This window comes from Rana temporaria, chromosome 2 (assembly GCF_905171775.1).
Source record: "Rana temporaria chromosome 2, aRanTem1.1, whole genome shotgun sequence".
Classification (NCBI taxonomy): Eukaryota; Metazoa; Chordata; class Amphibia; order Anura; family Ranidae; genus Rana; species Rana temporaria.
The window spans coordinates 502,740,095-502,754,586 of NC_053490.1; the positions used below are offsets into that span (position 1 = coordinate 502,740,095).

At 43.9% G+C, this 14,492-nt stretch overlaps 1 protein-coding gene across 3 annotated transcripts in view; it reads left to right on the plus strand.

Annotated features, from left to right (window-relative positions):
• The window catches only part of EVA1C (eva-1 homolog C), a 127,737-nt gene extending 114,145 nt beyond the window's left edge, over window positions 1-13,592 (plus strand). The window contains exons 6-8 of one of the 3 annotated variants that reach the window (XM_040338873.1): window positions 1,442-1,522; window positions 6,757-6,846; window positions 12,794-13,592. In XM_040338873.1, the coding sequence (XP_040194807.1) occupies window positions 1,442-1,522; window positions 6,757-6,846; window positions 12,794-13,179 (557 nt within the window). In that variant the 3' untranslated portion in view covers window positions 13,180-13,592. The remainder of the gene's footprint in view (window positions 1-1,441; window positions 1,523-6,756; window positions 6,847-12,793) is intronic. The other 2 variants (XM_040338874.1, XM_040338875.1) reach the window with 2 other exon arrangements.
• The last annotated feature ends 900 nt before the right edge of the window (window positions 13,593-14,492 follow it).

Sequence of the window (14,492 nt, forward strand, 5' to 3'; positions counted from 1 at the left end):
TAATGTTAAGTATGGCCGCCGTTCCCGCGTCGAAATTCGAAAATTTTACGTCGTTTGCGTAAGTCGTCCGTGAATAGGGATTTACGTTGTTTACGTCCACGTCGAAATCAATAGGCCCGTGCGGCGGACGTAGCCGCAATGCACACTGGGAAATGTAGGCGCACGGCGCATGCGCAGTTAAACAAAAACGTCAGGTCAAGCCCCATTAACATAAAACATGCCCCCGTAGACAAATTTGAATTAGGCGCCCTCACGCCCGCCTGCTTTAGGCTACGCCGCCGTAACTTAGCAGGCAAGTACATTGTGAATCATGTACTTGCCTCGCTAACTTACGGCGGCGTAGCTTAAATGCCTTAAACTACGCCGCCTTAAAGTGGCGGCCATGTATATGAATCTAGCTATAGTATTTTAGTTTGGAGAAGTTGAGGATTCCTCTCTACATCTTCAGAGAGGAATTCTGGAGATAACTGGTCCAGTGGCCAGAGAAGCCAGGAGTGAATGTGAGACCAGAACATACTCTATGAAAAGATGCTAAAGAGAAAAAAAAAGGTTGCCAAACAATTATGGGTCTTTAAAAAGAAAAAGATGTATACTTTGTATACTTGATTATTAGGGCTTTACATATATCACTCACATTGTCAAGAGCCGGTTGAAATTACTACACCAACCCAGACATTTTTTATTGCAAACTCAATTAGCTAGATTCAGGTAGGAGAGCCTAACGTTAGGCAGGCGTAGCGTATCGCATATACGCTACGCCGCCGTAAGTTAGAGAGGCAAGTGCTGTATTCACAAAGCACTTGCGTCCTAAGATACGGCAGCGTAGCGTAAATGTGCCGGCCTAGGCGCACCTAATTCAAATTGTGAAGAGGTGGGCGTGTTTTATGCTAATGAATCGTGACCCAACGTGATTGACGTTTTTTACGTGGACATATCCCAGTGCGCATGCTCCAAATTACGCCGCAAAGACTTATTGGTTTCGACGTGAACGTAAATTACGCCCAGCCCCATTCACGGACGACTTACGCAAATGACGTAAAAAAAAATTAATTTGACGCGGGTCCGACGTCCATACTTAACATTGGCTGGGCCAGCTTTTTGGTGGACTAACTTTACGCCTGAAAACGCCTTACGTAAACGGCGTATCTTTACTGCGACGGGCAAGCGTACGTTCGCGAATAGGCTGGCGGAAATAGACAGCTAAGATACAACGGCGCAGGCCGTCGTATCTTAGCTAGATTTAAGTGTATCTCAATTTGAGAATACACTTAAATATACGACGGCGCAGATTCAGAGTTACGACGGCGTATCTACTGATACGCCGGCGTAAACCTCTCTGAATCTGGCTAAATATATAGAATAGAAATAGGTGCATTTGAATGCAAATAGAGGGATCAGTGCAAAGGGGAAACATACAATATTTTGTTTTTTTCATTTATAGTTCCCCAAATCATTCTGAAGGAGGTTGACCCAAAGATTTCTAATCTAATACCCCCTTTGAAGCAGAACGATGGTAAATATGGTAATTATCATGGCTTATCTTCTTTATTTATTTATTTTATTGGACACTTTTTTTGACCATGGACAATATACACGTGTGAAGTTTGACAGAAAGAGCTTTTTAAAAAATAAGAAAAAATGATCACCTGAAGGTTGGATCATGACCCGTCATTTAAAGGGGTTGTAAAATATATTTTTTTTTTCATAATAAGCATCCTTTACCTGCAGACATTCCTCCTTTCACTTCCTCATTGTTTGTTTTTGCTCAGAAGTTGCTCTATTTCTTCTCTGTTCTGTTCACTTCCTGCTTGTCGGATTGTTACTGACCACCATGATGGGAGGCTTTACTGCGGTGGTCAGTGACGTGCTCACCCCATCCTGGGAACTACATCTGTGCGGCAGGACGCTCTCTACGTGTTAGAGACTTCAAGGAGGTGTGAATTACTGGGCGTGCCGCAATTCATACTGGGAAATGTAGTTCTTACATGAACGAGCGCCGCAAACCAGGAAGTGAATGAGAGAACAGAAACTAGAACGCCGGAGGTGATATAGATGAAGGAATTTAATAGGTATTTACTAATTTGTTAACGGAATCATTACACTATTCTGTCTGTCTACCTTGCAGACATTAATTTTAGGCAAAAAAAAAAATTTCCTTTACAACTCTGCGACCGGAGTCCACCCTATATTGAAGCCTAATCCTTGTGCCGGTGTCCTTAAAGGAACCAGACGCATGGATAGGGGAGGAGGCGATGGACAGGGAGGGGGGCGGCGCCCATGCGCCCTTAATGGACGAGCCGCTCCTGGTCAGTTGTTTGACTGGCTTCTGATGAACAGACAATGTTGCATACATTTCGAAAATTTGGCTAGTTCCTACTAAACCAGCTAAATTTCAGTTTGTGTGTATCAGTCTTAGGCCTCGTACAGACGAGAGGATTTCCGCTGGAAACGGTCCGCCGGACCGTTTCCAGCGGACATTCCTCCTCCGGATTTTGATCTGATGGCTTGTACACACCATCAGGTCAATATCCCCGCGGTGACGTGCCGCGCCGTCGCCGCGACGATGACGCGGCGACGTGCGCGACCCTGGAAGGTAAATACTTCCATGCATGTGTCGAATCACTTTGACGCATGCGAGGGATGGGGATCGGGTGGACTTATCCGGTGAGTCTGTACAGACGACCGGATAAGTTCCGAAGGACAGATTCCAGCGGATAGATTTCTTAGCATGCTAAGAAATTTTTATCCGCTGAAAATCCGTCGGCTGGATTTTTATCCGCTGGAAAATGTCTGCTCGGGCCTACACACGACCGGATCTGTCTGCTGGAACTGATCCGCGGATCAATCCCAGCGGAAAGATCCGGTCGTGTGTACAGGGCCTTAGGCAGCACATAGATTATGCAATTTTCTTTCCTTCCGCCATGGTTGAAAGGAAAGACAATTACTCATTTTTCCCATCAACACAGTCAAGTGTTGATGGGGGAATCCCTACCACATCGCTATTGTGTTCTGCAAAAATGATTAGTGTTGCCGGCTATAGCTTGGGAAAAACCAGACAGGCTGGTTGTACACAACCACTTGTTTTTACGCCTCTCCCCGCCAGCCATGTAAAAAAGGCCTTAGAGGAGTGCGCATTATAATCCTAGAAAAGGAAATGTGTTACTGGTAGGATCACCCAGTGAAAATAACATAAAACCCTTAAAAAAAAAGAATAAACTAATAAACACAACCCATCTAAAAACCAGTAACCTGCAATATATTACAATTTTGGATACAATTTTTAAGGTTTTATTCACCAGTTTTTAATCCAAGCAGAAGTTCTGTACTTTGATACACATTTCACCATCGCTCTAGATAAAATAAAGTTTACTCATGTAATAATAAGTGCAAACATTGCTTCAGCTTAAGACATTATAGAGAGTATAGTAAATATCACTAAGTTTGTGTGCAAATATTTCACAATCCATTAGTATTTATATGAAAAGTATTAAATGTTAGATCAGACCTCATTAGTAGATCTTGGAATATACTCCATGCAAATAAAAATCTAAAAAATAGATTTTATAATATCCAGAATTCATGGTCAAAAATTGTGGTTTCTCCCCACTTTTTCCCATTCACTTTAGACGTGCTGAAAAAAAATGCATGTTCTTTAGAATCACTGCATGAACGCTATGATGTCACTTCCTGTTTACCATAATGCTTTGCAGAAAAACCCAAGCTCAATGCTTCCACCTTCTAAAATCTGCATGCTTAGTCCGAGAGCAGCCATATTGAAAACCTTTTGTATGGCACGTTGCATTATTAAGTTAAGTTTATGTAGAATGTTATGTACGGTATATGTTTGTGTGTCTATTTATTTGTTGGCTTTTCATTACGCCTGGTTTACACAGGCAGCAAGGGGTTGGCAAAAATAGGTAGTTGATTACATTTTGTACCACCCCCTGACAGCCTACCAACTTACATACATGGCAGCCACTCAAGTCTGTTCAGTGCCATGGCCACCTGTTGTGTTTTGTAGGCTTTGCCAAATGCACCCATTGAGGTTCAATAGGACTGCACTGCAACCATGTGTCAAATGTTTAGTGTACTGTTGCAGCATGGTATTTTGTGATCCTTTCATTTGCACACACAGGGTAACCTAAATGTATGTATTGCCAGAAGATTTTGGGCCAGATTCACGTAGCCCGTGCGCAGCGTAACGTAACCGATTTAAGTTACACCGCCGCAAATTTTCTGTCTAAGTGCCCGATCCACAAAGCACTTACCTGTAAATTTGCGGCGGTGTATCCTAAATCCGTCCGGCGCAAGGCGGGCCAATTCAAATGGGGCGGGTACCATTTAAATTAGGCGCGCTCCCGCGCCGGACGTACTGCGCATGCTCCCGACGCAAATTTCCCAACGTGCTTTGCGCGAAATTACGACGCGCCGACGTTTTGTGAATCGCGACGTGAAAAAAAGACTTGCGCCGGGAATTTTTTTTTTTTTTTAAAAATTCAAAAGCGACGCGGGAAAGACGGGTATACTTTTACATGGTGTAGTAAGTTTACACTTTGTAAAAGGTGCCCTATCTTTACGACGGCAAACTAACACTTGCGGCGACGTAACGACGGGAAAAAGTTTCGTGGATCGCCGTAACTGCTAATTTGCATACCCGACGCTGGTTTACGACGCAAACTCCCCCCAGCGGCGGCCGCAGTATTGCATCCTAAGATCCAACAGTGTAAAACTATTACACCTGTCGGATCTTAGGGATATCTATTAGTAACTGATTCTATGAATCAGTCGCATAGATAGAAACAGGGATACGACGGCGTATCAGCAGATACGCCGTAGTATCCCTTTTGTGAATCTGGCCCTTTATTTTTTAATTTTGGAAAACAGAAAAGGATTACAAAGGTTGTCAAGTTTTTATTGTGGAATGTGTCTCCACTGGAGGGATTCTTCTTCTCTGTGTACCTTGGTGACCTTTATCACTGAGACAGGAAGTAATGGGAAATCCAACATTTTCTTTTACAAAAGGCTTTATTGGCATAAAATCCAACATATAACAACATTTTCCTTAGATGGTTACATCGCATAGTAAACAAACAAGGTAATAGAAAAATGATAATACATAACGGCGCATAGAGACCTGTATCGCACACTCAAGCAGGTAACAAACCTAATGTCCCATAAAATTAAATGGAGAAACGAAGAACCAAGATTTGCCCATCAAAATGTCCCTGGGTGACCATGGTCAGAATGCACCAGCAAAATTGCCTGGTCGCATGTCAGCAAAGCTGCATGGCCACTAGGGTGGCTGTAAGTGTCGCTTAAGTGAATGAGACTACAATGTTGTGTGGTGACAAAACCAGTCTGCAGGTCTTGTATTTTCTGTCATTGTTTAACCACTTCCCGACCGCCGCATGTAAATGTACATCGGCAGAATAACACGTACAGGCACATTGGCGTACCTGTACGTCCCTGCCTAGACGTGGGTCGGGGATCCGATCGGGACCCCCCCCCCCCCCCCCCTGCTACATGCGGCGGGCGGATTCCCTCGGGGAGCGATCCGGGACGACGGCGCGGCTATTTGTTTATAGCCGCTCCGTCGCGATCGCTCCCCGGAGCTGAAGAACGGGGAGAGCTGTATGTAAACACGTCTTCCCTGTGCTTCACTGTGGCGGCTGCATCGATCGTGTCATCCCTTTTATAGGGAGACTCGATCGATGACGTTAGTCCTACAGCCACACCCCCTACAGTTGTAAACACACACTAGGTGAACCCTAACTCCTACAGCGCCCCCTGTGGTTAACTCCCAAACTGCAACTGTCATTTTCACAATAAACAATGCAATTTAAATGCATTTTTTGCTGTAAAAATGACAATGGTCCCAAAAATGTGTCAAAATTGTCCGAAGTGTCCGCCATAATGTCGCAGTCCCGAAAAAAAATCGCTGATCGCTGCCATTAGTAGTAAAAAAAAAAACAAAAAAAACTATTCCCTATTTTGTAAACGCTATAAATTTGGCGCAAACCAATCGATAAACGCTTATTGCGATTTTTTTTTTACCAAAAATAGGTAGAAGAATACGTATCGGCCTAAACTGAGGAAAACATTTTTTTTTATATATGTTTTTGGGGGATATTTATTATAGCAAAAAGTAAAAAATATAGCATTTTTTTCAAAATTGTCGCTCTATTTTTGTTTATAGCGCAAAAAATAAAAACCGCAGAGGTGATCAAATACCCCCAAAAGAAAGCTCTATTTGTGGGGAAAAAAGGACGCCAATTTTGTTTGGGAGCCACGTCGCACGATCGCGCAATTGTCTGTTAAAGCGACGCAGTGCCGAATTGTAAAAACCCCTTGGGTCATTTAGCAGCATATTGGTCCGGTCCTTAAGTGGTTAATGCCCACAGCCTGGCCACAGTTTTACTTTAAAGTGATTACAGTTTGCCAGACTGTGAGCGCTAAGATAGCTAAGCCGACAGTAGGCCAAGTGTACCACCAGTTAAATACCACAGATCTAACGCCTGGCGCGAGTGTAATAAATGTCATTAAAGCTTACAGCCTCTCCCGTATTTACCTACTTCATGCTACTGAAGAATGATCAGAATGCGCTTCTCATTCCATTGTCCTCAGAATGATACGCCTCATTTCATAGCTTATGTGTGATGTAGAATATGAAGTATTATGCTCCTTGGTGACTCTTTTCTGCACATCTGCGCGGATGGGAGATGTTCATTATGTCTGTGAATTTTTATTTTAAAACAGATATCACACGGCACCCATCGGAGTCGCAGCTTCCCAACAGAGACGGGCTTCTCCTCAGTAACATCCTTGCCGCCTATTCTTACATCAGAGGTAGGATTTCTGTAGCGACTGACATGCTGTGTGAATGGGAAGCCCACTGAGCCTAAAACCCATGCTACCCTTGTGTAACGGAGCTACTAAAGCCATTCATGAATAAATGTGTAATGCCGCGTACACACGATCGGAATTTCCGATGAAAAAAGTCAGATGGACTTTTTTCATCGGAAATTCCGATCGTGTGTGGGCCCCATCTGACTTTTTTCCATCAGTGTTTAGAAATAGAACATGTTTTATTTTTTACCGGAAAACATGTTCTATTTTTATTGGAAAAATAAAAAATCGGAAATTCCTATTGTTTGTGTGCAACTCCGACGGAGAAAAAACCCACACATACTCAGAATCAAGTCGACGCATGCTCGGAAGCATTGAACTTAATTTTTCTCGGCTCGTCGTAGTGTTTTACCTTTTGGACGATCGGAATTTGGTCTGACAGTGTGTATGCAAGACTGATGGAAGTCAGCTTCATCGGAATTCCGAAAATTCCATCGGATTTTATTCCATCGGAAATTCCGATCGTGTGTACGCGGCTTAAGAAGTTCCTTCTGTATTTCACTAGGTACAGAGAACATTTTGGTCTGAAGGTCTTTGTCAGACCATTTAGATGAGATGTAGACTGTACCGTGGGGAATAGAGTCACATGGAAGGGGAAAACTGGTGAAGTTATCACTTTTGCTGTTTTTTTATTAGCAGCTGGTAGCTTAGGCTTCCCTTAGTCAGTGGCCTGCACCTTTGTCAAGCCAATCAGTTTAAACTATTGTAATCCAGCCACACACAGACCAGTTATCAGCTTTGATGTACCTTGATATTCATTGTCTGGTATTGATGCGTATTGTAACATGAGCAGGCAAAAACACATTTCAACAGTAACCTCATCTGTCTATGTATGTAACTATTGCAACGCTTGTTTTCACCCCATTAGATCCATGATTGCCAAATGATTGGGTTATACACACGTTTACCTAAATCTGTTGCTGATCAGGCAGCCACTAGTCTAAGCCCAACTTGGGTCAGGTAGCTGATCTACAGTGCCTTGCGAAAGTATTCGGCCCCCTTGAACTTTGCGACCTTTTGCCACATTTCAGGCTTCAAACATAAAGATATAAAACTGTAATTTTTTTTTTGAAGAATCAACAACAAGTGGGACACAATCATGAAGTGGAATTCATTGGATATTTCAAACTTTTTTAACAAATAAAAAACTGAAAAATTGTCCTGTATTTGGCTCCATCCATCTTCCCATCAATTTTAACCATCTTCCCTGTCCCTGCTGAAGAAAAGCAGGCCCAAACCATGATGCTGCCACCACCATGTTTCACAGTGGGGATGGTGTGTTCTGGGTGATGAGCTGTGTTGCTTTTACGCCAAACATAACTGTCATGGATCTTGAGATATTAAAGTGTTTCTACTTGACATCTGTTACAGAGGAGAGGGACATTCAATGTAAGGACACCGGCTTTTGAAATGCTAAGTGGAACCAGCTTGTGAAATACCTTTTATTGTGTTCTGCAGGTTAGGAAATACAAAGTCCCTTAGCGTAAACACATACATCTTCAAACATACATAATAGATTCAATTAACCTTCAATCCCCAATTCTAGCCAGACGGACTGGCTCTGACACCCGCTCTTAACCTGCAGAACACAATAAAAGGTATTTCACAAGCTGGTTCCACTTAACATTTCAAAAGCCGGTGTCCTTACATTGAATGTCCCTCTCCTGTGTAACAGATGTCAAGTAGAAACACTTTAATATCTCAAGATCCATGACAATAACGTTTTGCATTGTTGCCAAAAAGTTCGATTTTGGTTTCATCTGACCAGAGCACCTTCTTCCACATGTTTGGTGTGTCTCCCAGGTGGCTTGTGACAAACTTTAAACGACACTTTTTATGGATATCTTTAAGAAATAGCTTTCTTCTTGCCACTCTTCCATAAAGGCCAGATTTGTGCAGTATACAGGGACTGATTGTTGTCCTATGGACAGAGTCTCCCACCTCAGCTGTAGATCTCTGCAGTTCATCCAGAGTGATCATGGGCCTCTTGGCTGCATCTCTGATCAGTCTTCTTGTATGAGCTGAAAGTTTAGAGGGACGGCCAGGTCTTCGTAGATTTGCAGTGATCTGATACTCCTTCCATTTCAATTTTATCGCTTGCACAGTGCTCCTTGGGATGTTTAAACCTTGGGAAATCTTTTTGTATCCAAATCCAGCTTTAAACTTCTCCACAACAGTACCTCGGACCTGCCTGGTGTGTACCTTGTTCTTCATGATGCTCTCTGCGCTTTAAACGGACCTCTGAGACTATCACAGTGCAGGTGCATTTATACGGAGACTTGATTACACACAGGTGGATTCTATTTATCATCATTAGTCATTTAGGTCAACATTGGATCACTCAGAGATCCTCACTGAACTTCTGGAGAGAGTTTGCTGCATTGAGGGGCTGAATAATTTTGCACGCCCAATTTTTCTGTTTTTTATTTGTTAAAAAAGTTTGAAATATCCAATAAATTTCGTTCCACTTTATGATTGTGTCCCACTTGCTGTTGATTCTTCAAAAAAAATTACAGTTTTATATCTTTATGTTTGAAGCCTGAAATGTGGCAAAAGGTCGCAAAGTTCAAGGGGGCCGAATACTTGCGCAAGGCACTGTATGTGTGTATGGTCAGCTTAAAGCTTGTCATTAATAATAATATATGGGACCAACAATTGTGTAGAATGAGGAGTGAACTATAGTGATGGACTTTCCTGAAGATATTGAAGTGGATGTAATCCCAATTCATGAAATTTGAGCTGGGCACATAGATCTGCAGTAGCTCTCTCCTACACCGTTCCTCTGTTATCAGCCTGATAACTCAGATAAAAGCAGCCTGAAATTTCTGTCAGGGGAGGTTGCTATAAATAGATTAGCAGGGAGCTGGCCCTGTTACAAAACACCTCTAATGCCCCGTTCACACGTGTGGGATTTCCGACGGGAAAAGTACCCGTCGGAAATCCAGAGGGGAAAGCCAAAAACCTGCTTGGTCAGTCTTTCACACGAGAGGTTTTCCCGTTGGGAAAACTCAGATGAGAGCTTTTCCTCGGGAATCCCGGCCGTGTGTATGCCCATAGGAAAACTGCTAAAAAACGTCAGGCAAAAGTCAGCCGGTTCTCCCAGCGCGAAAAAAGAGAGCTGGTTCAGTTTTTGGTCAGTTTTCCCTTCGGAAAAACTGCGAGGAGCATACACACGGCCGGGATTCTGTCGGGAAAACCGTCCGTGTTTACGAGGCTTGAGAGTCTCTGCCTATGAGGAGAGGGGGTGTGTGACTTTCCTCCAATCAGCAATTTAAGCTATCTTGGCTGTATGCCCAGACATCACTCTCTGTGTTAAACAGAAAGAGAACATTTCCTAACACAATCTGAACTTTCTAAACGGTATATAAAGCTGAAGACAGCAGATATACATGTAAAACCTATATAGGGATATTTGGTTCATCTCTGTGTATCATCTGAAGCTGTTTACTTCACTGGATGTATGGAGGGTTTGCATCCACTTTAAGACAGTCCCAATCAGCTTTCTGAATTTCATCTGTCAAAAGTTTGCTGGTAATGTCCACGCAGGACGAGGCGATCACCTAGCTGCCCCTCCCCTGAGGTGCTTATATTTACCATCTCTCTGCTCCTTTGACACTCTGTTACCCCACAGGAACATCAAGAAGATGTCCTTTGTATAATCCAGGTTGCTCTGGTCAGAAGGACTCCCTCTCCAGCCTCTGTAACAGCATCGGGTGCCTGTGTAGCCAATCATCAACTCTTTCACTAGTGCCACTAATAAGGCAGTACAGCCAGCCCTCCTGTACTGGGCCTGAGCCTCATCGGTTTAAAAGGGAACAGGAGGGCCAGCTGTACTATCTTATTGCAGACACTGATCCTTTCCTGCCTCCCCTTGCAGCGCTGCCAGCTTCTCCTCTGCTCCCTTCCGCTGGCTGCACTGCAGGGCGATTGGTTCTAGCACATGCACCTCTTCCATCTGCTGTTCAGGCCTCCCTGTGTGTCCCTTTCCCATGCAGAACTACCAGCTTCCCTCCTCCTCTCCAGTCGGCAGCTGCTGCAGGCACACAGGGGGATGTTTCAGGATGGAGAGCGGGGGGAAGGAACCGATAAATATATCATTTACTGGACCCTTCCTTTCCTGAATGAACACAGTGAGCGATCGGTACCAATCACTCCTGTGTTCATTCATTATTGAAGCACAGTAAACTGTGTTTTTATAGCGCTTCAGTTTGTGAATGAGCAGTAAGTGCTTCCTATTCATTACTCTGTGCAGCTGAGGCTATAGAGAAAGGGACTGATGAATCTATGTCCTCAGTCACTTTCGGCCTGGGGGGTGGGGGAGGGGCCCTGTCAGGTAGGCTGTATGGAGCCTTGTGATTTCTAACAGCAGACCTACTTTCAAATGGAGGGGTGGGAGCAAGTCACATGCTGTACCATACCCAGAAGTACGGGGCAGTGTGGTCTCTCCCAGTGGCAAATCAAAGTGGCAGGGTACTGAAAGAAAATATAGCAGTTAATTAACCTGTTGCTTGGCACCTGCCTAGTCCATACAGTGCATCCGGAAAGCATTCAAAGCGCTTCACTTTTTCCACATTTTATGTTAGTCTTATTCCAAAATGGAATTAAATTCATTATTTTCGTCAAAATTTTACAAACAATACCCCATAATGACAACATGAAAGAAGTTTGTTTGAAATCTTTGAAAATGTACGAAAGAATACACAGCGCTTATTTACGCGCCTGCCTGCATTGGCACATTACAGTTAACCACTTAAGACCCGGACCATTATGCAGGTTAAGGACCTTGCCCCTTTTTGCGATTCAGCACTGCGTCGTTTTAACTGACAATTGTGCGGTCGTCCGATGTGGCTCCCAAACAAAATTGGCGTCCTTTTTTTCCCCACAAATAGAGCTTTCTTTTGGTGGTATTTGATCACCTCTGCGGTTTTTATTTTTTGCGCTATAAACAAAAATAGAGCGCCAATTTTGAAAAAAATTCAATATTTTTTACTTTTTGCTATAATAAATATCCCCCAAAAATATATAAAAAAAATGTTTTTTTCCTCAGTTTAGGCCGATACGTATTCTTCTACATATTTTTGGTAAAAAAAATCGCAATAAGCGTTTATCGATTGGTTTGCGCAAAATGTATAGCGCTTACAAAATAGCGGATAGTTTTATGGCATTTTTATTAGTAATTTTTTTTTTTACTAGTAATGGCGACAATCAGCAATTTTTTTCATGACTGCAACATTATGGCAGACACATTGGACATATTTTTTTTTTTTTTTTTTTTTTTTTAGGGGTCGGGAGGCCCCCAGGGCCCCAGATGGCAACCCCTCCGTTTTTTAGTTATTTTTTATAAAAAATATATATTTTTTTTAATATTTTTTATTACATTTTTTATTAAAGGGCCAATTTTTTTTTTTTTTTACATATTTTCTTTTTTTTTAGAGGTCCGGAGGTCCCCAGGGCCCCGGATGACAACCCCCCCCCCTTTTTTTTTTATAAAAAAACTTTTTTTTTTATATATATATATATATATATATATATATATATATATATATATATATATAATTATTATTATTATAGGGCCCCCCTTTTTTTAAAATATATTTTTCTTTATTTCTTCTTCTTTTTTTGTAAAGGGCCCCCCCGCTTCTCCGTTCGCGGCAGCCCCCCCCCCCCCCCCGGTTCTCTGCTACAGGGGGCCCATGCCTGAAGCTGTGTAAGGGGCCCCATAATCCATGATGGCGGGTATGAGGTATGAGATCTGAACTGGTTATAATTGTAGAAAGTTCCCATACTGGTAGAACATTGACGCTATTTGGTGCTGTATACAAATTGGGTATATTGCTAAGGTCACAATAACACAACATATTACTGATATGCCTCCCTCTAAATTTAGATCATCCGGAGACGGCGGCTTTGCTCTTTGTATCCAGTGTTTGTGTTGGACTGATCATCACTCTGTTTGCTCTGGTGATCCACATCTCATGGAGAAAGGACTGGCGCTCTCCTCGGAAGATGAACGGACAGGTAGTTCAGGATCAGTACTCTGAGGAGTCAGAGGAGTACAGCAGCGAAGAGCAAGAAGAGGACGAGTCTTCCAACAAGTCTCGCTTTTCTGAGGAATTCCGCGAGCTGTGCAAAGTGCCACGCCCACTCTACAGCAGCTCAGATGCAGCGGATCTCGCTGAAAGGATTGAAAGAAGAGAACAAATTATCCAAGAGATCTGGATGAACAGCGGCCTCGATCTCCCACCTAACAGACTCACAATTCCATTCCTTTAACTAGAATGTGTCCTTCAGAACCTTTTCACTGAAAGCATTTGAAGGAAAAACTCTTCTTGCATCCCACAGCTACCAATTAGATTTTCTCTTTCATTTTCCAGTCCTACGCTAGAATCTTGAAACACACAATCTGATTGGTTGGTGAGCAATAGTTCAATCTTGAGGCCTAAAGACGCAGTCTTGGCCAAAGCGCTTTAGAAAGGTCTGTCCCATCATATTTGCAGTATTGTGTTTTCAGTCCTTATGTATGGGGGGCAGTATATAAGAGCATATGTGTTTTTCATAACAACCAATCAGATGCTTACTTTTGTATTCTTTTAGTAAAAAACATAAAAGCTCATATCCAGGGCTGGACTGGGACAAAAATTTGGCCCTGGACTTCATCCAGACTGGCCCACTTTGACATGTCTCTCCCATGGTGGCCGGACAACTCCCGCACCCCACCCACCGCCCGGCCACCCAAGCCCCCTCTTTCCCCCTTCACTAGCCATTCTACTTTATTAGAGTAGAACGGCTGGTACTGGTACTCTTAGGCCGGGTACACACGGGCAAACATGTACGATGAAACCGGTCCGTCGGACCGTTTTCACCGTACATGTCTGCCCGGGGACTTCTGTACGATGGCTGTACTAACCATCGTACAGAAGTCCGCGCGTAAACAATACGCGGGGCGTGTCCGCGCCGTCGCCGCGACGACGCGGCGACGTGGGCGGGCCTGCCTTTTAAATGCTTCCACGCATGCGTCGAAGTCATTCGACACATGCAAGGGACGGCGGGCGCTCGGACATGTACGGTAGGTCTGTACTGACGACCATACATGTCCGAGCGGGCAGGATTCCAGCGGACGGTTTTAAAACAAGTCCAGAAATATTTGTCCGCTGGGAAAAGGCAAATGTTTGCTGGAATTCTGCCCGCTCGCGCCTACACACGACCGAACATGTATGCTGAAACTGGTCCACGGACCAGTTTCAGCATACATGTTTGGTCGTGTGTACGGGGCCTTATAGGCAGTACCAGTGGGGAAGCTTATTTCACCCGGGGGAAAGAATCAGTTCGGTGCCCCCCCTTATGGGACAAGATTAGGCAGAAGTGAGAAACTCCCAGGCCATAGCTGTTGAGTCAGCTGTCTGTCCCCTCCCCCATGCTCCTCTGTTGTCCCCCCTGCTCCTCCCCCTGCATCTCTGCTCCCCCCAGTTGAGCGCTGCGTGGAGGGAGAGGAGGTGAGCGCTGCGGGAAGAGAGAGACAAAGGAGCGGAGGGGGGCGGCGGTCTGCTGTCACTGAAGCCGGCCCACTGAGCCATCGGCCCACCGGG